Genomic DNA, 23,335 nt, shown 5'->3' with positions numbered 1-23,335 from the left:
ATAGTTGCACTGAAGGAATTCTGAAGGTGTTTGCTCTTACTGTTGCCATAATCTCCTTGCTCAGCAGAGTAGTAGGGTGGCAGAACTTGTTAGCAGAATTCACAAGCAGTATTTATGCTCAAAACAGAACTTAGTCATTATTTAAAAAAAAAAAAAAATCTGCCCACTTTCAGTGAAGTGACACCATCACTGATGAGAACTAGAGAAAGGAGAGCTGATCAGACAGCTAAGTTTTGAAATATTTGAAAAAACTGGAATAAAAATACTATCCTGTGCTTAATTGTATTGTCTCTTATAGTAAACTTGTCTTGTTAGGGAAGAAATCATGGTTATTTCTTTATAGGGAAAAAAAAAACCCAAAATGATATACCAAGGCCAGTCAGACTTGAGCTTTCTCTAAACCTTTAGGTTGTTGCTGAGAATTGAAGTTCCTTGTTTTCTCACAGCTTGTCAGGAGTTGCAAACCATGTGAGAGGAGAAGTATGCAGTACTTCATGTGTGTAGCATTTTAATGTGTTTGATATTGCAGAGAAATTTTAAGAACTTGAAACATATTTTTGAAACGTAAAATTTTTTTACAAATGAGATGTATTCGGAAGTTCTTCAGTTACCTCTCTGCTGCCAAAGCAGATGAGGGCAGTTCATGGTGCAAGTTTCTTTTATGCAAATGCAACAAGTATTTCTGATATCCTTTCACCTACACTTTGGAGAAGTGTGCAAGGCACCTGGGATGTGGAGCTAGTTGGACTGCACTTCTCTCTTAATGAAAGTTCCAAGGCAGAATGCAAGCAGAGCAGTAGGAATTTGGGGAATTTTCTTGACTGTTTCATAGGTCATTTAGATCTTGCTTTCCTCTAAGCTCGTATCACTTTACATTTTCTCATTGTAATAACCTCTGAAATAATTTCAGCAAAGTGAGGAGGTCTGTATCTTCAAATAAACTTCACAGTTAATGTACATGTTGTAGACCATGACTTTCAAAATTCATTGCCTGATATGAGGCATGTAATGCCACTTTGACTTGTCTTTTCAGACTGTTTCAGGTTCTCCAGTCATTTTGATCATTCATTATTAACAAAATGTTTCTGTATTTTTGTTGGCTCTGCACCTGATTTAAAGTAGGTTGTCTAGAAGTTCTGATGCATTTGTTTTGAAGTTTCTTCTTGCATGTCTGACAAGCATAGCTGCTGCTTGCATTTTCAACATCTGTTTTATGGTATTAAGTATCTGCTCAGTGTTAGTATTTCTTCCAGAATTTCAGAACAAGTATTCATGATATGTAAGTGTTGATGGTGTCATTGACCCTTACTGGGCTATGGATTGAATAAATTTTGCATGTATGTTTCTGTGGGAATACGACATCTGTATTTAAAAATATCTTTAATTTTAGTTTATATCATTATGAATCTTGCATGTATTCATATCAGTATTTGCCCATGAAAATAGTTTAATTGAATCTTTCCTCCACTTCTGGAGTTGTAGCATGGCCACTGGCTTTGCTTTGTGATTGATCTGTGACCTTTTCTTGCTTCTGAATTTCACAAAACTGCACAGATGAACCGTTTCAGAATCTGGCCCCCTAGGTGTTTAAATAGTGTTCTGAACATGCCTGTTAAACGCAGGTTGAGACTATGAACTCATACGTGTTTGTCATACTTGAACTGGAAGCATTAGTTGAATTATGACATATAGTAGAAAATATAAATTTTCACTTTTGATGTAAAATGATTACTAAATCAGGAGGAAAATAAGATCTTTCTAATCATTCAGATTTTATAAGTTCCTATTTAAATATGAAATATCTGTATTATCTAATTTGTAGGAAAGGGTATTTTTGTCATGAGTTATGACTTGTTCCTACAGAGAGAAAAAATCTTGTGCTGTTGATATACTGCACACATTCAAGCCTGTTTATTTCGAGTAATAGTGTACTGTTTCAGTCATGCAACTGTATACATATTATTAAAAATATACCCTCAGCAGGTAGCTTCATTAAAATGCAATAAAACCAGTTTATTTTATGAGAACTCTAGACGTTTTTCTTCTTAGTAGTCCAAAATAATACAGTAGTGTCTTCTGTAATTTTTTCCAGCACATCGTCTTCAGTATTGGGAATTTTTTAAAAATACCTAACCTGAATCATCCTTTCTGCAACTTAAGCTCATTACTATTCACAGTGCATGTGGGAAAAGGCTCCATCAGTTGAGGTGGATAGATGCTTTTGGTTAAGATCTTTCTCAACAAAAACCTTCTTTAAACTTTTTTTTTTAATGGAAAACCTTTACCATTATAAAAATATTTATATATGTATGAGAGTATTTACAAAACATTATCTAAATTTTATTGAAACTCAGTTTCTAAATCATACACATCTGGGGTTACCTAATTTTTGTTTACTGTGTTGTGTCTATGTGTGAAGAAGCAGACTTTTCAGACTGTGTAAATGAAGCCTGATGGGGGGGAAAAAAAAAAAAAAAAATCTGGATCATTTTAAAGGGTAAGAATCAGAAGTGGGCCCAGTTTCCCAGAGTTCTCTCTCTCTCTCTCCGCCCCCCCGCCCCCTTTTTTTTTTTTTTTTTTTTATTTATTTTAAAGCCAGACCAGTCTGTAATCTTCTGTTAGTATGAATGCTTTTATGGGCAGTTATACCCATCTCTTTTCTGAAATAGTTACTTTACCTGTAACCTAATAGTCGTCTTTTTAAAACAGCTTCAGGCTCTCCTTCAGATATGGCCCAAGCTGCTGCCTAGAGAAGCATTAGAATTGTTGGATTTCAATTATCCAGACCAGTACGTCAGAGAATACGCAGTGGGTTGTTTAAAGCAAATGAGGTGAGTGTATTGTACTACTCCAGCATGCAAGGATTTCTGGGGTGAAAAACTGCATTCTGTTTGTCTATAGGGAGAAAAGAACCCAAAGAGGAAGGATTTAAACACGCTGCCTGCCATGAAGGGATGACCAAACAGAGCAGTCTAATTTCTAGATAAGCACATTGGCAGCCAAATAAAACCTTCTTATTCTGACATCTTGTATTCAGTGATTATTATTTTCCATGCTGCTAGGAGAACACCAGTGTACCTTTGTCCCAGAGAGGGTTGTGTGTTTGCCCCTTTCTTGGACAAAAGGGAGAGCAAGATAGCGTGAGAACTTTTCAGTAACAGAGGGACAAAATATTACAATAGTCGAATACTATAAAAACTGAGGTGGCCATCCAGCCGCCTCGCGCTTTGTGTCAGGTACTGGCTGTATCATTTAATAGAAGTGTAAGCTGTAGCATATAATAAAAAACCAGAGAATTAACTGATTTGTTTGTTCTTCACAGTAGCCTTCGTTATCTGCAGTTCTTCCTTTATCACATATCATTTTGCTCTTCACTGTAACCTAGGGCAAGATTTGTATAACGCTATCATTTGCAGCATAACTGCATATTTCCTGTCCTTGAGTTCTAAATTCTCTGTGGTGAATAGTTTAATGATTAATTTTTTTAATGGTCAAGGCTAGACTTTTGGGGTATAAAAAAAAATATTTTGACTTCTTTCAAATGCAAACAAGCAATTTAGCTGCTGGGCTGTCCTAATAATACTGAATTGTTACATCTGGAATTATTTCCAGAATTCTTAATTCTGGCTCTGAAGCAAAACTGTGTTAAGCTGGGTGTCAGAAATAAATTTTCAACTTCTTTAAAAAGTCTGATGAAGGCAGTTGGTAAAAAATGTAACCTAAAGGTGATCCTATTAGCTGAAATAAAAAAATAGGGGAAAATAAATACAACACAGCATAAGTGAAAGTTTTTACCAAGTTACTGAAGTTTTTCAGAGTAAGATGGAGAGAATGAAAGAATTCAGTATTTGCATCTCTGAAATCTTCAAGTGATGGACAGAAGAATTTCTACTCTTTTCCTTCCATCTTAGGCAAAGAATTTGAATTCTGCAGGCCTTTTATAAGAGAAAAGGTACTCAAATGTAAAAAGTCAAGGAACATTCACATTTGTTCTAGAACAACACAATTGTCAAGTGTGAGAGGTTTTTTGGGGGGAAGGGGAATACAGGATTTTATAGAAAATTATTGGAATGATTTTTAGTATGTCAGAATACTACTTGAAGTAGTTAATTAGCATAGAGGCTTTTCAAAGGTATGTTTATGAACTGTGGCTAAATACTTAAATTTGCACTTCTGAAGTAGGAGTAATTTGGACGCTGGTTTAGCCAAGATGATGTACTTTTCCTTATCCTCTAAAAACCTTTATGTTGTTGGTATGATTTTAAAAAAACCAACAAACAAACAACAAACAAACAAAAAAACCCAAATAAAACATTTTGGTTAAATGGATCACTTTGTAGGTGTATCTTAAGAAATTAACACTATTAACTGACAGGTAGTAACTTTTAAAGACATGTTAATTGAATTCCTTTAGTGGAATGAATACTCTTCTCCCCCTTCTTTGTAAGCTGAGTGACTTTCATAGGTATATGCAAGTATTCTCAGTTCTTGTCCGTGCCCATTGCAGCTAACTGCTAGGTTACAGTGGTTCTTTATGTGGTTCCAAAGGTCCAGCTCCTCAGTCAGAGGTTGAGTGGTCAAAGGGAGCCAATGTCCAGTCTGAAATAATTTGAAATAATTAATCTCCCGGATACTTAACGTAGCACTCAGGCTGAGATCTTGATCTTGTAAAAGCCCATGACAGAATACCAGGTTTTTACTTACAGGTTTGAGGGCCTTAAGGTTCTGTTAGAGATAGAACTTACTGATGAATTCATCAATCTGGCAGTCGCACTAAGTTGTTTATTATTGTCCTTCTCCATGTGACTGAAAAATTGGGGGACAGTCTTGCTTTTGAAACAAATCTGTCATTGTTGGACTTGTCATATGCATCTGAATTTCTGAAATATCAGTAATCCTAGTTACTCTGTTAATAACTGCTTTTATGTACCTCGTTCTAGCGATGAAGAGCTCTCTCAGTATCTTCTTCAACTTGTGCAAGTCCTGAAGTATGAACCTTTTCTTGATTGCGCTCTCTCCAGATTTCTATTAGAGAGAGCACTCGCTAATAGGAGAATAGGACAGATGTTGTTTTGGCATCTAAGGTAGGAGTTTTTCCCTTATGTCTTTCTGAAACTATTGACCCTGATTGGACTTTCAAATGTGATTTATTGAGGATTTTTCTAAATGAGCCATTATCGTAGTCCCCTACAAGTCCTCTTTATGTTTCTTTACCTTTGGCATTTATAGATTAGAGCAAGCCTATAATTAAAAATATATTACAGTGGTTTGTAATCTACTGTTTGACGAAAGTATTCGAAACTGCATTCAGCTCTAACTATTTGATAAGTTAGGTTTGTATATAACCTTAGTGTTTGTTTTGGCTGTGCGTGCAGTAAAAGTAGAATATTTATACCTCACAGTTGGGAAAAATTTACATTATGTTTGAGAGTCTAACAGCAAATAAAAGCAGTTTTATGTGTCGTTGCACTTTTGATGATCAGTTCCATGAACGGCAGATACCTTGCAGAATGGACTGTAGGTTGATTCTGTCTTCAAAGTACAGCTTATTTTAATATTTCTAAATAAAAAGAACAAGTACTACATGAAAATGTTTTGGACGATAATTGGCTCTGGTATAAGGTTCAGTGGTTTGTTTCAAAGTGTTCCCCCTCAGGCAAATTTTGGCTTTTCCCTTACAAAGATTTAAGAACATGTGGTTTAACGTCAGCCCTGATTCTCAAGATCTTCTATGACTTACCAGTACTACTTTCTTGAATGAAAGGGGTTCCTGAAAACAAATATCTAATTGCTACCTCTTAACACTGCTGCCTCCAGAACAGTCCTAGACCTTGAAACAAGTGGCATGCATTGAAACCAGCCAGTCCTCGTAGTGTTCAGCACATAAGTGTTTTGTTATTTCTTAATCTGGCTTTTTGTTTTATCTACATAACCATGAGCTTTTGGGGGGGGGGTGTTGGGTTTGTTTTTCATTTTAATGGCTTGAAGAATGCTAATCTGTAAATGCTGTGGTCTGATGAGAAGCTTTTCTTATAGGTCAGAGGTTCACATACCTGCCGTTTCAGTACAGTTTGGTTTGATACTTGAAGCCTACTGCCGAGGAAGTGTTGCTCATATGAAAGTGCTTGCTAAACAGGTATAGACTTCCCTTCTCCTTTAAATCTTGACTTATCCCAGCTTGTAACTCAAATACTTATTCCATTGCTCCTGTGGGGCATATTGGTTACCTTGACAAAGTCCATCTGTTGGGGAGCGGGGAAGAGAAGGAAGCATGGGAAGACAGGGCAATAAAAGGGCTAAATAGATGGATGATGGAGCAGTCCTCCCTGGCACAGAAAGCAGCTAGCGCTGTGGGGCCTCAGAGGTCGGGAGCTGTTTTTATAGTGTTCTGAGATGTGCGAGATACTTTCAGCAGTATGCGTATATTCTGGATAGAACAGTAGACTGCCTGGATTATTAACTGAAGAAGGGTTTCTGTGCACTTGAAACTTCTGACCTTTTTTCCCCTAGGGGTAGCTTGTTCAATAGAAACTATTACCTTTCTGTCTAAACCTTATCTAGATGACTTCAGGACTACTTTCTGCAGCTTTGGCTTTTGTTAAAAGGTGATGCAAAAAACCCTGAAGTTGTAGTATAATGTAGTATTCCTTGGAAATAAAGATGCTGAAGTAAACAAAATACTCATTTTAGTGTTAATATAGATATGCCGTTTACAAAAAAAACCCAAGGAAAAACGTTTGCTTTTAAATACCCTAATAAGTGTATCATCAGATCATTAATAGAGACACTCAAATCATGTTTGAAGGCTCTAATGCAGTTTTACAAGTTAATTTCGATTGCGACCGTAAAAATCTTTGAAAAATTATCTCTCTCTGGAATTAATGTATTTGCTGTATCAGGCCACAAAAACTTAACTCAGTAGATACTTGTCTGATGAGTGTTATTTCTAACAGTTTTGATACTGTCTACGCTGAAACTATGCTTTGAGGGGCGTATGGAACAGGAATGTACTGTTGTGCTCTTTATTACTGCAGTTCACAGGACATTGAAAAGACCATCTCTTATGCATGTGTGGTTGTTCGTATTGTCAAAATCATAAAAAGATTAGGTGATGAAATGCTTTAAGCAATAGACTTAAGGTCAGAAAGTTTTTGTGCACTTCACAGGAAACAAATGTCAGTACAATCAAAGAAGGGGCAAAAAAATTCCCAACTGTGCAAACACGGAAGAAATTCAAAGTAGAAATACTTCAAAAAGTTCCTGTTTGTACAACACAGGTTCCATTTTGTTCCCTTGTCACTGATGTTTGTACAGCTCCTAGAATAGTGGAAAAGCAGAGCGCTTTTGGTTTTGACAGATGGCTGACCTGGCAGGTCTCCATTGCCTCAGTTTTATAATCAAACTGCATACAATTTCCACAGCATCCTGCCTGACAGGGTTCAGTTTGTGTGTAGAAGTGGTAAGTTTTGACTCAGCACCTTGTAAGTTAGACTGAAGCTTCCTTGTATAGAAATCAACTTTTGTAATTGTTGAATTGATGCTGTTTGCTAGAGAATATGCGTATTACTGAGCATGTTAACTGTGGCTAGTGCAAATACGGCTAATTGTTATAACGACTGTTTTATATTCAGCTAACAAGTTGCTTCGATGTAGATGCAATGTAGAAATTATATTTGTTGAATGTGCTATCTAGGTTTGTTACCGAAGGGCTTTTCTCTGTTAGTTTTATGTATATTTACATTGCTAGTTTACTTGTTTTCTTAGAAATTATGTACCAGTAGAAGACTTTCTAAAACAGAAGGGAGAAAAAAGGGTTAAACCCACCTGTATTGATTGCAAATAATGGCCTTGCCTTTTTACACATTTTTAAGGTAACACTATTGCTTAGATGAGATATTATGATTTGGAACACCTTAATTGATTACAGCATTTACCTTATGCCTAACTTCAGCAGGATTTTAATGAGCAAACATTTAAGACTCTGCTCTGTGAAAGTTAAGTATGTGTAGTTAAGTATTGTGAAAATTGTCTGCAAGTAGTCATATGGCCGTATCGTATTGTATGCAACTAACTGAATGCGTACAATGAAGTATCTGTATCCGTAGCTCATCTCAAGTAATGTTTGATTTTGTTAGAGGTATGAAGCGCTCAGTATTTCTGTTGACTTCAGTATGGATAGAGGCACCTATGTTATGTGCTTTGTTCAATTAGTGGACGAAAATTGTATTTTGAAGAAGGAATTTGTGTAAATGTATCATACATTAAAATACCTCATCCATTTTTTTTGAGATGTTAAGTCATGCTTTAAAAAGTGACTTGAAGCTTAGGACACTTCACCCCATTGATGTCTTTGTTACTTAAGAAAATGGGATTTCTGGGACATGTGTGACTCAGAAAAGGCTGTTCTCATGTTTTTTCAGGAATGCCATCTTAATTGCCATCTATTATTTCCATTTTTAAAAAGTTGTAGAATTATTTCATACTTTAGTTAACTGGTTTGTTTTGAAATGGGATTTTGCATTGTATTATGTGTAAAATCAGAGCAATAACCTTTAAAGATAAAATCTCTCTCTCAGGTGGAAGCCCTTAATAAAATGAAGACTTTAAATAGTCTAATTAAGCTGAATGCCATGAAGCAAAGCAAAGCAAAAGGAAAAGATGCAATGCATACATGTTTGAAACAAAATGCCTACAGAGAAGCACTTTCTGACCTCCAGTCTCCTCTGAATCCTTCTGTTATACTTTCAGAACTACAGTAAGTTAAGAATGAGTGAATAAAATTTCACTGTAGCTTTTGCACGGAAACAGTAAAGCAGAAACGCGTATGTGCTTTAACTTCCTTTGGCTTTATTATTCAGCAGATATGCTGTCATAGGGAACTTTTTCTATAGTGAGAGAAGGTCTGTTGGGAATCTTCCTAAGGTTAAGATATCAGTTAAGTTAGAAGATTTTTGTGATCCATGATGAAACTTAATACTCTCTCAGTCAATGTATTACCATAGCTAAATATATTTAAATATAAGCCTAAAAGTGAATTGGACTACATTCCTGGCTTCTGTTTATAACAATAAGCACAAAAGCTGTTAAAATTTTTAAGAGCATTTAAATATAAAGTCTAAAAATTGATGGGAAAGGATATAAAGAAAACTATTTTCTCGGAAAATGTGAGTGCTTAATTTAAGTATTAGATACGTGTATGCCAATCACGGTATCCAATACATTCCATCTGTAACAGATACGTTCGTACTTGGTAAGCGCTCATAGCATAGTAGCAGAATGAAAGCAGAGATAACATTTAAGTACTTCTAAACTGGAAGTCTACATGTTCTGTTGTGTTTTGAACATTCCAGTTGAATTACTCTTATTTGACTAAAACATTTGTTGTATTTACTTCTAGTGTTGAGAAGTGTAGATATATGGATTCTAAAATGAAGCCTCTATGGATAGTATACAACAATAAAATGTTTGGAGGAGATCTTGTAGGGATCATCTTTAAAAATGGTGATGGTAAGCAATGTTAAATATTTTAAATTTTTCCTTTTCCTTCTTCATTCCCACACTTGCACTTAAGCTGTGTTGCTCTGTATTGCCATAATGTAAACGTGGTTTACTCTAATATTGGTAAACAAATTAAGCATCTTCTTCTGACTGGGTTTCAAAGTATAGACATTATCAGTCACAATGATATAATTATGGTTAATCCCACTTTAATCTTTAGGCTTGATGAGTATTTTTAGATACTTTTTTCTGAAGGCCTTATAAACATTAGAAAGTTTGTCTACAACACACTGAGAAATTGAAATAGCAGTTTCAACCTTCTCTTACAGATCTCCGACAGGATATGTTGACGCTCCAGATTTTGCGTTTGATGGACATACTTTGGAAAGAAGCTGGTCTGGATCTCCGGTAAGGATCTCCTGAGGGCTAGTTTATTTGGATGGAGAGTCCACTGTTAGCAGTAAAGCTTTCCTGTTTTCTAAATACCTTCCCTACTGTCCCCTTTCCAAATGTCTGTATTGATGCCCAAAGGTTTCAGTAGTCATAGCCAGGGTGAACAGGCTATAGAAAGCAGTTACCTTAACTTATTGGATGACTTCTCTTTGCAGTTCATTCTCCAGATGGCCCACATTACAAAAGAATTTAGCCATGAAAAGAAATAATGCAAGAAGTGAAGTGAAACTTTGGGATTTTTGTTTATTATCAAGCAGAATATTTTTCCTAGTGCACCATATCTCCTGTCGTTTATCTAAGTTGCCACGCTGATTATAAATTCCACTGTTCTCTTATATAGTCCACTGTTTTCATCCTTTGAAAATCATCTAGATAAAAAACATTGTTTGAGGTGAGGAAGCAATTCTTGAGTTAACAGTCCAGCAAGCAGGTTTTGTGCCTTTTTTTGGTTTGTTTGTCGCTGTGACCTTTCCAAAAGCAGGTGTTTCATAAATTCTTCATGTAACAAACTTATCTAGTAACGGTCACTGATTTTCCAGGGATATGCAAAAATGGGGACTTAGCGATTATGGGAATTGCAGCTCTTAAGTTCTAATATATACATGTGCAAGTGAGGTACAAACATAGAACACAAGAATGTTCTGGCCAAGAGTTAGCTGCTGAGGATTGCATCTGGAATACACCATCAACATTCTCTAATAGGTAGAGCTGATAGGCAAAACGCTCTCTAGAAATTAGTCAGCTTTAAGTACTGGTAATTTGGGGGTGGGGGAGTAGGAGCTTTGAGATTCTTTGTAATAGAATTTCACTATCTGGTTGAGAATTACCAGAATTGTGGAACGCACAAATACAGGTTCTTCTTTTTAACATTTTCTTTTTTCTCTTGGCCTTATTTCTTAAGGATATGTATGGTTTGTGCAGCCAAGGCCACAAATGAATGTATTACTGTCCAAATAAGTTTTATACTTGTGATCTATTTCCTACAGAATTTAACAGAGGAATGTCTGTCTTGTATTAACTGCATAACAGGCTTCATGAAGATGAGGGTCGTGGGAGAGGAGAAGTTAGTTGCTTGTGCTTCTCTTCTAAGAGGGCTGCTGCACAAAGAAAATGAAGATGATTGGGAACAGTCACTATGGATTTACCAAGAGTAAACCATGCCTGACTAATCTGATTGCCTTCTTTGAGGGAGGGAAATAGTAGTGGATGTCCTTACCTTGACTTTAGCAAGGCTTTTGAGTGACTCCCATAGTATTGTTGCCTCTTGAGTTAGGAAGTTACAGTCTGGGTGGGTGGACTACTACATACTCTGCCTGGAGGTTCATGACAAGTGGATTATCGCCGGAGTCTATAAGGGAATTTTTATATTCTTAGCCTTGTCAGCATCCTGTGGTGCAAGACTTTCATTATTTAAGTATGTATGTAAGAAAAAGTACCTCCATCTGTTTTATGCTTACCACCTGCTAATCTCAGTTACTGCATGTTTTCAGTTGTATTTTTGAATCATGATAACTAGTGGATAGTCATTCAAGAGCAAGACAAGATTCTATAGTAAGATGAGGTTGACAGGAAAGGTGGTATATTTAGAACCACTACTATATTGGGAAAAAAATACGTTGCAGCTTCCTTAAAATTTCACTTTTCAATGCTATTTCAATGAAGTAGTTCTAACTCGGCCATTATAAAATCAGTGGAGAAAAAGCGTAATGTTCTAGTGCATTTGTACTAAAGTACTAAAGAGGTTTTTATGTTATTGAACTCACCCATATTTCATGCTGAAGCTTCCATTTCTGCTTCCTTTGGGCAGGTTTTGTGAGGTTGTAAGCTTACAGTAGAAATGAAAACTCATAATTTAAGTATTCTGTTAGGGCAGAAATACTCCATTTGAGAAGAATCTTCTCATTTGCTCTGCTGCTCCTGCAAAGCCACTTTTCTAAAAACGAAGTAATAAACCTTTCCAAGATACCACGAGTACAGGAGTGTCTAGCATTTGGAAAACTTGTTCAGAATGATGAGGAGGGTTGTGGGATTTTCATTTATTTACTAGTTCATTAGTCAAGTCTCTAGGGCAATGTCTCCTCCTGTGTAAGCCAGTCACTTTTTCATCAGTTGTGTAAGTAGCAATGAACTCAGCTATTTTTTGTAGTAGCCACTTTTTCTTCCTGCAGTGAGCAGTCCTCATCACTGTTTATACCCAAAGACTTGCGGTCATCGTGAACATCTTCAGCCTGCATTCTGAAGGCCCACTTTGCATTCTTTTCTTGCTAAAACACTATTTGGATGTCATAAAACATTTTTCAGACCAGAAATATCTTTGTATCTTGCAAAGTCTCTTGCAAAGTAGTTTTCTTACCTTCATATACCTGCTAAGATAAGCATGACTTCATTGTGGGAATACTAGAGTATTTCAAAGAGAAACAGTATCAGGCATTGTTCAATGTTATCATACAACCCTCTAGTACATGGGGAACTTTTCCAGCCAAATCTATGCACCAGTTTTAGCTAATATAATTCTCAAATTCTAATTTCTTTTTAGAAAAATAGTTCTAAAGAAGATACTGGGTGTCACATTATTATAAACCATTTGGAGGCCATAAATTCAATTTTTTATGCCTGTGAAAGAGCTGTAATCCTTTATGTTTAATTTTTAAGTGTTGTTTATATGGCTAGAAGTACTTATTTAAATATTACTTGAAATACTTCATTTAGATTCTTTGAGCTCATTTCAAATTTTTTGTGGTTCAGGCATAATAGTGTGAGCTTCATAAGGCAGTTAACATGAGCATGCACAGATAAGTAAAATTATAAACTTGTTGCTTATGCTACTTATTGAAAGATTCTTTTGAGTGAAGTATGGGATAAAGTAGGAATGTGAATAATAAATTGTTTCTGGAAGTGTATGTTTGCGATGCAGTAGCTGAGTGTCTGTTAAGTTGAACACTGATTTGAGGAAACTTTAGATAATTTATGTCATTATAAATAGACTGTGAGGAGACTAATCGAGCATTTAGGGGCAAGGACAACCTCTGGCAGCTGTGGAATCCCAGATGAGGCATTCTTTGGTTGCTGCCTTCCCAGAAGCTTAGTTTGTGGTTCCAGCCTGGGCCACACACCGTGCCTAGCAAACAGGAATAGTGATTGGGAGTCATCAAATATGCTTTTCCTGACTAAGGCATTTTTTTAAACTCAACAAAGGAAAACCAAAAAGTGTCTTTGATGGCCAAGATTTTTCTTAAAACTCTCAGAAGAAAAGAAGTAGAAAGGGGAAATTCCTAGTGAGAATTGAAGTTCTATAATTGGCCTCTTCCATTTATTTACTTAACTGGGAGCATCTTCCTTCCATTCATCCTCTTTTAGTTATGATTATAAAATAAAATTCTGGGATTGAGGCAGGGTTACAATTCTGTGTCTATCAAAGAGAGATTAACCAGGCAGTTGCCAAGGGAAGGCTCCGAAATGGCCTTAATTGAAAACAGAATTGGACAAAACAGCACTTGGAACGCCTGGAGCATGAGGATGCAGCTAAGAGGGTAAGGCTTTGTGATCTCCACGTTTACAGTCTACATGCCTCTCAAGAAGAGGCAACTCCAAAATCTATGAATTAACAGTAGTGCTAATGAGTTCTGTTGCCCTGTTCATGAGTCCGGACTTGTTGGCTTGCTTCTTTTTGCTTGGGTAAGAGGCATGGCGTCAGGCGAAAAAGCAGTGTCAAATAGATCTGCTTTCCTGAAAAATACAACTTCATACGTCCATACCAATGAGTGGAGGCTTTTCTTCTTGCCCTGTATCATCCTTTGAGGCTTTAGTTTCCCTGAAGCTGCTGCTTCCTTTTTTCCTTTTGTGGATGCATAATGGATTTTGTGCTTTTCAACTTTTTTCCACTGAAGAAAGTCTGGTAACTCCATTCCAGTAAAAGCAGGGCTTCTCACTTGTTTCACCAGTGTAAGAGCAGAAGCATTTGCTGTTTGCCCCTCTCTTTCAATCAATAATCTCTCGCCACAAGCAAATCGTACAGCTTCTATGAAGCATGGATCAAAAGGCAACCAATATGCTGCCATCGAGGAGTTTGGGATAGGATCAGTTTCCTTATAATTGCACTGCAATCTGCAGTCAGTTATTTAGTAGCAATTTAAAATGAAATCTTAGCCCAGTCCATGTCTAAAGCAAGCACGATATTCCCAGTGGGATTTCTCAGCTCTGGAGAGGAACACCAAATATATATTGGTTTTGAGAACTCCAAAGCTGAAGAAGGAGAAAGGTAGGTTGGTTGGTTGGTTGGTTGTTGGTTTGTTTTTAACTGCCGACTAATTTGTCTCGTGGGTAAACTGGCCTCTTTCACACATAGTGTGTTCTGTTGTCTAGGTTCCTGTGTGTGCATTCTGACTAAATACCAGAACAAGACCAGGGTTTGTATCAGAAAAGGAAGTATGTGTATGCTGCAGGATGCAACAGTGTGCTCCAGTAGGTCCTTCATCCTGGGCTATCACTGGATGGGCTGTGGAGTGCTCAACCAAATAAAACTTCAGATGTAAATCGCATCTCCTTCTCAGTACAGACCCAACTGTTACACAGCAAAGACCATCACCCCAGACGAACACTGCTCTGTCATTTAGAGAAGTCTGGCTCAGAGTTAGTTTACCTTAGACATCAGTCAGTTGAGTACCAGAGAGAAATTAGAAAACCGAAAAAGCATGTTCTTTAATTAATCCCCATACTTTAAAGAAACCGCTACTTACTCATTTCTAAGACAAACTATTACCTGAAAATTGAGCAGGAAATAGGTGGCCTAAGACATTAGTAAGCATGTGCAGCTAAACTTCCTCAGTTCTTTCTGTAGTTTATCTCTAGTTGTTTCTTGTACTTTAAATATGGGCAATTACGGAACAAACTTAGTCAGTTAAATGGTATTTATATTGAGGTTGCATCTGCAGAGTGACAAAATGAAACTTTCAGAGGTTCAAGCCCCCTGAAAAGTTACAACTATTCAAGTTATTTTGCTTTAAAAAATTCTATGTCTGAAGTCATGTATGGGCATACTCATAGTAGATGACGTAACTTTCTATTATTTCTATGAGGAATGTTTAAATATTACAGATACATGTCACAGCAGAGGAGCATAACATGTCTTCCCAAGCATGCTGTGGGGTCTGCAGTGTTACATCACTTAGGAGAGTAATCCTTGCATCAAAAAGTATTTCCACTGCTTTACCTATAGTACAGCATTGAAGTTGTGTTAAAGGAGAAATTAGTAAAGTAACAGTGCAACAGAAAATCCTAAGTTTGAGGAGTTTGGTCTATGTTGAGTGACCTTTGCTGTGGTAAATTGTCATAAAAGTATTCAGTGCTTAGTTACTTTTTGGACAGGTAGAGGGAGTTCTCCAAACTGCTTTTTCATTTCACTGCCTATTTATAGCGAGTTTCACTTTCACCTTCCTTAATGTGTGCGAAGTCTGATGTTAAGCGGCTGTGTATGAATGAAATCAGAGTTCACAAACATACTGAAAAATTTATTTGTTACAAGTCTAAAGAATGTAATTATTTTTAAACCATTGGACCTGAAGTTACAGAGAATGTGTTGATAAATTACCAGAACTTGGTGTTGTATTTGGAAAGATACTGCTTTGGAGAACTAAACTCTTGAAATAAAGAACAGTATTAAATGGAGTGAAGAAGAAAACTTTCTGTCCTGCCCAGGATTGCTGTATTCATCTGTCTGTGGTCTTTACTGGCATTAAAAAGCAGGGAGCATATCCTGCTGACAGATGTTGAAGTCAGAAAGACCAGGATGAGATGGAAAGGGCCCAGAGGATTTGTCCCTAACTTGACTCCTGTCAAACTGTCTTTCTGACAAGGATGTTTTTTCCTCCAGTTGTAAGCACACAGTCCTCAAGGGGCTGAAGGCTTTCATCATTGCTTGCTTTTGAAGGGGAAGTTGTTGGACATGTGCCCGGTTAAGCTGCAAGTAGGGTGGGTTGAAATGCCATGGAAGAAGGCCAGCGTGCACTTTAACCTGGCAATATTTGGCTTACATTTGTCGTGTCGTGATAAGGATGGGCAGTGCTTCCTTGTATCATGAATGCTGGTGTTCGTTAATTACAGATACCCTTCTGTTCATTGTGAGAACCCTCTGGTCTAGAGAGTTGGGGTTTTTAATTGGGAAATAGAATAGAAACGGGAAGAAGGTTCCAAATCTGCACTTTTTTTGTTTTGAAGTTGGGTGTTCTCTAAATACCCTGCTGAATCTGGTTTTCAGTTCACTTCGTTGCCAGTAGAGAAGAATCCCTAACTATATAGTTACTAGTACTTGCGCCGCTTCAGTTCAGTTGTCTAATAGCTGTTATGCCAAAAAGTTTTGGCATATTTTTCTTCTATGGCTTGGGATAATAGGCTGTGTCAGTTAAGAGATGTGGTTCTGCATTGTAGCAATCAAACTTAGTATCTGTTTTATACATAAATACCAATGACAACTCCACTAAGCAGTTCTTTTTCCTTCTCTCTCTATATATATACATACACGCACACACACGAATTTCAGTATGTCCTGCAATTTTTATACAGCTTTGTAAGTTAGTGAGTGCTAGCTTATAGCTTGTGTACTGCCATTAGATTTGCATGGACATCCGTTCTTTTATACATGGATCCACGACCAGAACTGAGATCATATTCTTGACCTGAGATGCCTAGCATGAGAGTAGACACCTCGATTTGTGATGCAATGCCTTTGAAGAGTTTGCTTTAAGTTTCCATTGCGTATATTGAGCTCCCATCTAAGTTGCCATTCCATTTAGCATTTTAAGCATCTGGAGTGAGGAAACATTTTGGAAAAATACACTTACCTATTTAGACACGTATCTCCGTGATTCATATCTTTATCTGTGTCTTATTTTAATGCAATGATATTGTTGTAGATATTTTTACTAGGCATAGTATATGAACACACAGGAATATTCTTACATATCAGGCAGGTTAAAAGATGTATGCCTGTTTTTCATTAGGTTTCTATGCTTAAAATTAGTAAGAATTGGAAAATATTATTTTATGTTTATCTTCAAAAGGATTTCTAGCTTTTTAAGTTGAAATAGAAAGAATGGAGAAAAAGGATAAGATCCTCTTTTCCACCTACACAAATAATTTAGTCTAGAATGAACGCTAGTGTAACTTACTGTCTAGTCAGTAAATTAACAAATGAAAATAAAGGGCTCCCTCTATGGTTTCTCCTATAAAATTACAAGTAATTGTGTTCCCTAGTAAAGGGGGAAAATTAGGGTTGCTTACAATTTTTTTTTACGTATATGTATGTAATAGGAAAAATCAATGTTTTAAATGTATTGCTGTGTTTTAATTTTGCAAGCAACATCTGTATGTTAACCCTTGAGAGTTTAATGTTCAAGTTAGCGTGAGTATTCAGCCCTCAAAATATTGATACACTAAAGAAACTTTCTTACTATTTTTGTTTTTAACATGAATCTGTGTTTTGTTTCAGGATATTGCCATACGGCTGTTTAGCAACTGGAGATCACTCTGGCCTTATTGAAGCTGTTTCTAGTTCAGAAACCATTGCTGACATTCAGTTAAATAGTAGCAATGTTGCTGCTGCTGCTGCCTTCAACAAAGATGCTCTCTTAAACTGGCTGAAGGAATACAATTTAGGGTAATTTCTACAGTTACTTTCTCATCTATAGTGTAGGCTACAAAATTCCTGTAAGTTTCTGTTTCAATATTGAGGAATGTGTGGCTGCTCTGGCGGGTTTGTTACTACTTATTTTTCTAGTATGTAAAATTCTGACTCAGATTCACGGTGCCCTTGGAATCCAAACAACGATCCAGCTGAAATTCTGGCATTTGCAGCATTTTGACTGCATGTTGTTGAGTAAGTTATACTAGATTTGGCAAAACAAAAAAACCCAAGAAAACTATATGGGTCTCAAGTCTTGATGTTGTTGCATTTCATAATATTTGCATTTCTCCTATTCTCCATAGCTACCTTTTACAGTATTTTCTCTCAAATAAGTCTAGTTTTACATCATCCTAATGGGCTTCTGGTTTAAACAAGCAAAAATCCTCTCTGAGGTCAACGCATGACGTGAATTACCAGTAGTATGCACTAATGTTATTTGTCTCTGTGTTTTTAGAGATGACTTGGATCGAGCCATTGAAGAATTTACTCTGTCTTGTGCTGGCTACTGTGTAGCTACTTACGTATTGGGGATTGGTGACAGACACAGTGACAACATCATGGTCAGAAAAAATGGTCAGGTAAAAATCTCATGTAGGCAGAATAACTACGGTATCTCTGTTGTGCAAGAATTATCTTAAGAACTTTTAATTTATTTAGTGTATCAGTAAAATTAAATGCCTGCATTGTTAGAACTGATGTCTGTTTACTGAGAATTGAAGAGAGCTTCAAAGAAAGGAAATGCAAGACCAGTGGAGGGACTGACTAATGCCTGTTTAGTAAGCAATTCTGTATCAAGTGAGGCTGTTCTGTAGAACTTTTTCAGAACATCCAAAAGGCCTGTTAATGGTTCAGATTCATTGAATAAAAGTAGTCTTAGAGTATCTTGCAAAAGACCATCCTTAAAAATATATGAATTGCATTTTTGAGCAGTGTAGTCTTCCTGAAGGTAGTGTCTACAGCCCACCTCTGCAGAAATTTTCCATATGGAACTCAGTACCAGCATAATGCTGTGACTATAAGTCTCCAAACCTAGAACCTAGGTAAACCCTTAGAAATTTATTTTCCTGTTTAATTGTTACTTTCTACTGTAACTTGTCTGATTTTATTTAAATTATTCGGCCTATAAAACTAGCCAGGGTTATAAAAGTGAGAGTTTTATAGACATTTGCAGTATTCTTTTAAGTTTTTACCTACTAGAAGAAAGCTGAAATGCCCTTATCTTTGATTCTAAAATGGGAGAACTGTCACGGGTTCCTTGAGATTAATGTAAGTTCTACTAGCTTTGCTCCTGATTTTATATAGGAAGCCCTTGGATACGATGATGTTGAGCCTCACGGGCTCATCATTGGGCTCATTTTTCTATCTGATCTTACCAACAAGATGTCTGTTGGCAGACACAAAAGATTATATCAATCTTTTGCACACTGATTTGTAGCAGTGGTCGCTCGTAAGAGCATGGATGTTATCACTGACTTTAAATACATCTTGAAACGTCTTAAAACTAAATACTCCCAAAGGGTTGAAACTATGGGCTATGGAGAGTAGCATTATGAATTAACTGTTCTTGATACCAGCATCCAGTAGAGATATTAGAAAAGTGAAATATTTCACCAGAGAGATTAATTTTCACTTCTGTTTTTTTTAGCTCTTTCATATAGATTTTGGGCATATTCTTGGAAACTTCAAGTCCAAGTTTGGAATTAAAAGGGAACGGGTACCTTTCATACTCACCTATGATTTCATTCATGTTATTCAACAAGGAAAAACAGGGAACACTGAAAAATTTGGTCGGTGAGTATTATTTTGATCTCTTCCTTTTGTAACTGAGATGATCTCTGGTGATAATTTCCAGCACACCAGGAACTTACCTGGGTTTGGTTTGCTCATTTGTACTTGTGCGGACGTGTGCCAACATGCATTTACAATACTATCTACTTCTCTACCTGAGCTAACAAATTACTTCATACATCAGAAACTGCAGCTCTGCAGTGGAAAGATAACAGTTCCTTTTTATCTCCTCCAGCAGGAGATGGCAGATTCTCCTGGGCTCACCTTTTTTTACCTTCAGCAGCACTGGGCACTAGGGAGGGATTCCACAGACTATTGTTCAAGCGAGATGAAGCACTGGACTTAAAAGCAGGCTCCCTTTTGCCCTTTCTGTCCATCAATGCACGTTCAGTGTGCTAATCAATCCTGGCCTTGGATGCTTAGGCATATACAGTCGTGCTCATAATCCAACACTTTTGCATGCCCCTTCCCATCTTGGTTTAGAGGGCTACAGTGGAACACAAAAGCACGTGACAAAGGAGAACTACCCTCTGTGATCCTACTTGTTGAGGCAGATTTTTCTTCTTCCCCTTCTGTATCATTCTCACCAATTGACAGGAGGGTCATGCTGGATGTTTTGCTGTCAGTTTTCACAGGAAGAATTTATTGACAGAGACGTGAAATTAAGTACTTAGGTATGGCACGAGAAATCTTATGGCTACTTCTGGTAGAAGAAGCTGTACATGTTTGTAATGGTGTGATGTAATGAATGTAAAACAACTGCCAGTGACCCATGTCTGCCCTGGAGAGTGAGCAAATCAACCTGTAGCTCCATTTTTAAAACCATGAAGTAAAGGCTATTAGGTGACTGTGCTATTGCAAGAGCTGTGGAATATGGAGGACTTTAAATGGTAGTAGGATTCCACTTTCACTTGAAAAATGCCTCAGGAGAGAATTTATTCTTTGAAGTATAACTTTTAGTCTTAGTCTGAAGGGGTCTTCCCGTTTCCTGTGGAAATTCACAGATTAGACGCTGGGCAGTGGCACGTTTGGGGATGTTGAGCAAGTTCTCAGGTGTCTGCATGATGGGTCTTTATGCCAGATCTGGCAGTTGGTTCAGTTTTGACCGTGTTTGCAGGAAGGAATTACCTTACAGAGACAAGCTGGATTGGTAGGGACTGCTACAGAGCATTTGTTTTTCCACTGTAGGCCCACTATATAGGGTCATTAGGGCGTTTCACCAAACAAATTCTCAGGGAGATGGGACACTGGCGTTACCTTTTGGCATTTTTTGCTCTTCCTGAAGAACAGCACTTTCTCTAAAGCTTTTCGTCTTTTGTACCAATGTTTTAAGGGCTAGTTGGAGAGGCATGGGATATTTTTGTGGGAATGCATTGGAGGTTCTGTAGACATCTCTGTTGTCCTTTCTGTTACTGTGTTCCTACGATACGTGTGTTAGGCCAGATAACAATTTTTGGAAATAGTTACATATATTTGCCAACTGTGTAAGTTCTCACATATTATCTTCATTGGATGTGTTTTGTGGTTGAACATGAAGGTTCCGCCAGTATTGTGAAGAAGCATACTTGATTCTGCGAAAACACGGAAACCTATTTATTACACTCTTTGCACTGATGTTAACTGCAGGGCTTCCAGAGCTAACCTCTGTCAAGGACATCCAGTATCTCAAGGTAAAGTAAGATTTACAGCTCAGCGGGACTTAGTGTTTTTTCCAGTATGTGAATTTTGATTCCAAGATGGATACATTTTAATTGTTTTCCATTTCTCTCAAAACTTCCATATAGTTCTCAAAGCTTTCTTTTTCAGATATATAGAACAAGGTCTGTAGTCAGTCCTAGCGGTCAAAGGAAACTATGAATATATGATCCTCCCAACCATTCTATGAGTTCAGCACCCCTGCATCTTGTATATAGTCATTTCAGCGGTGTTTTATGTCTTGGCTCATGCACAAGCATAGACCTGTAAAGGTGAAAATTATTTGCTTAATTCTTCTTTAGTTTTATCTTTAAACCCAGAAAATACCACTGATGTATTGCTCAATGAATAATAGGCGAAAAAGTGTCAAAACAGAAAAAAACAGAATGTGGTTTGTATTAAAAAGTGAAGGAGGCCTTAATTGTGGTTTTTAAAATTCCTAACAGCGCTTGTTTTCCTATCATCTTAGGACTCTCTTGCCTTGGGGAAGAGTGAGGAAGAAGCACTAAAACAATTTAAGCAAAAGTTTGATGAAGCGCTCCGGGAAAGTTGGACTACTAAAGTGAACTGGATGGCTCACACTGTTCGAAAAGATTACAGATCCTAGAAGATTTTTGCATTTGCACTAAGCTGAATGTTACCTTGATAAGTGTTTTTAAAGGGGACCAACAAAACTTATTTAAAATAAGAAAGAAAACAAAATAACAACAAAAAGGAATGGGCTGAAATAATTCCTGAGTCTTTTGCACTCTGCTTCTGAATGCTTTATTCCAAGACTGTCTCTACAAATAGTGAACATCCTGGATAATCAGTTCCTGCTGACTTTGCACGCTGAGAGCTACTAGGCATTTTTAAAAATTCTTTGGTACTTTATGGAGGTGTAAATATTTGTTTTTATACGTTAGGGTAATGTACTCTAACATACTCAGGAGGTTTGAAGACCTCTGACAGAACTGTTCTTTGTTTAAAGTTGGGACTTGAAGAGTAAATTTTTTTTTTTTATATCCTAATCCAGCTAAAAATGACCATATTGTGTATATTTTTCATATGAACTCTGCCCTGCTGGCACAGATGCATTAATTCTACTGTAAATAGCAACCACAGTATCATTGTACTACAGGGAGCTGCTTAATGTCTTATACTGCTGCCGAAAGAAGAGTAGGTATTTGTAAGATGGGGGGGCAGGGGAGAGACCTTTGAAAATGATGCAGCATCCAGATGTTCAGGGTTGCACAGTTTTGTTCCCCTGATATAACACACACAGAAGAAGCCCTTCAGTAAGAGGAAAGTTAGTCCAATTGCAAACATGTCTGAGAATCCCTCATCGGTAATCGTCTCCCATTCAGCCTCTGGGCTTTGTTTTCAACTCCTTAAGAGGCACATTTATTTCAGGTTCAGCAAGAAGCTCCTTACAGCCTTACATTGAAATTCATATCTCAGATTAGTTGTGCCATGCAAATGTACTGACTTATGTATGGAAAATTTTCATTAAATATACTACACAGTGATTTTTAGAGCGTACATACCAAAAAACCCAAAAGTTTGGAAAAACAAGTGTTTATGGGAAAAGATCATTCCATAAAACACCAATGAGAAGTCATTAATCTTTTCTTTCTGTATTTATTAAAAGCTTGCAGTAATGTTGCTTTACCAAGATATATATGTTGAAGATGGTTGCTGAAGAAACTGGATTTGTTTTAATTTATTTAGTGAGGTACCAGGCTTTTAGGTGCTTAAATGGAGAGCAAATTTGTTACGTGCAATAGGGAACTGCTGGTTAAAAGATGTAACATACTGTTTCTGAACATCAGCAAGATAGACTTTAACTACTGCTTGTTCTCCGAGGAACACTGGTAGCTCTCAATTCTTGTTGACATTTGAAAGAGAATTAAACATATATATTTACTTTTTGACTAAACAGTTGTTTTGCATAGAAATGTTGTTTTCTGTAGGAATTTAATTAAAGGTGGTTTTACTTTGTTGAGAGTGATTATTTTTTGTTGTTGTTTTGCGGTTTTGTTGTTTCTTTTAAAGATCAAGAACCTATCTGGAGCCAGGATAGCATTTTATGTAGTGGTTTGATTCTCTTGTCCTCACCCTTGGGGCTAATCCATCTGAAAAGACCTCTGCTTCTAGAATATTGTAAAAGTAACAAGTGGTTTGTGGTTGGTTTGGTTGGTTTTTTGTATTTTTTTATAATACAGTGGCATTTAAAGTATGCCA

The 23,335-nt window shown here is 36.9% G+C and overlaps 1 protein-coding gene across 7 annotated transcripts in view; it reads left to right on the top strand.

Annotated features, from left to right (window-relative positions):
* Positions 1-23,091, top strand: part of PIK3CB (phosphatidylinositol-4,5-bisphosphate 3-kinase catalytic subunit beta) — a 106,860-nt gene extending 83,769 nt beyond the window's left edge. For all 7 annotated transcript variants that reach the window (XM_076340829.1, XM_076340836.1, XM_076340835.1 and 4 more), the window contains 11 exons: positions 2,710-2,831; positions 4,941-5,084; positions 6,037-6,136; positions 8,577-8,755; positions 9,398-9,507; positions 9,828-9,906; positions 17,435-17,602; positions 18,084-18,207; positions 19,275-19,420; positions 20,955-21,087; positions 21,582-23,091. In XM_076340829.1, the coding sequence (XP_076196944.1) occupies positions 2,710-2,831; positions 4,941-5,084; positions 6,037-6,136; positions 8,577-8,755; positions 9,398-9,507; positions 9,828-9,906; positions 17,435-17,602; positions 18,084-18,207; positions 19,275-19,420; positions 20,955-21,087; positions 21,582-21,719 (1,443 nt within the window). In that variant the 3' untranslated portion in view covers positions 21,720-23,091. The remainder of the gene's footprint in view (positions 1-2,709; positions 2,832-4,940; positions 5,085-6,036; positions 6,137-8,576; positions 8,756-9,397; positions 9,508-9,827; positions 9,907-17,434; positions 17,603-18,083; positions 18,208-19,274; positions 19,421-20,954; positions 21,088-21,581) is intronic.
* Positions 23,092-23,335: the final 244 nt, after the last annotated feature.

The sequence above is a fragment of the Aptenodytes patagonicus genome, chromosome 6, assembly GCF_965638725.1.
Source record: "Aptenodytes patagonicus chromosome 6, bAptPat1.pri.cur, whole genome shotgun sequence".
NCBI lineage: Eukaryota > Metazoa > Chordata > Aves > Sphenisciformes > Spheniscidae > Aptenodytes > Aptenodytes patagonicus.
This window is presented reverse-complemented; position numbering and strand designations above follow the sequence as displayed.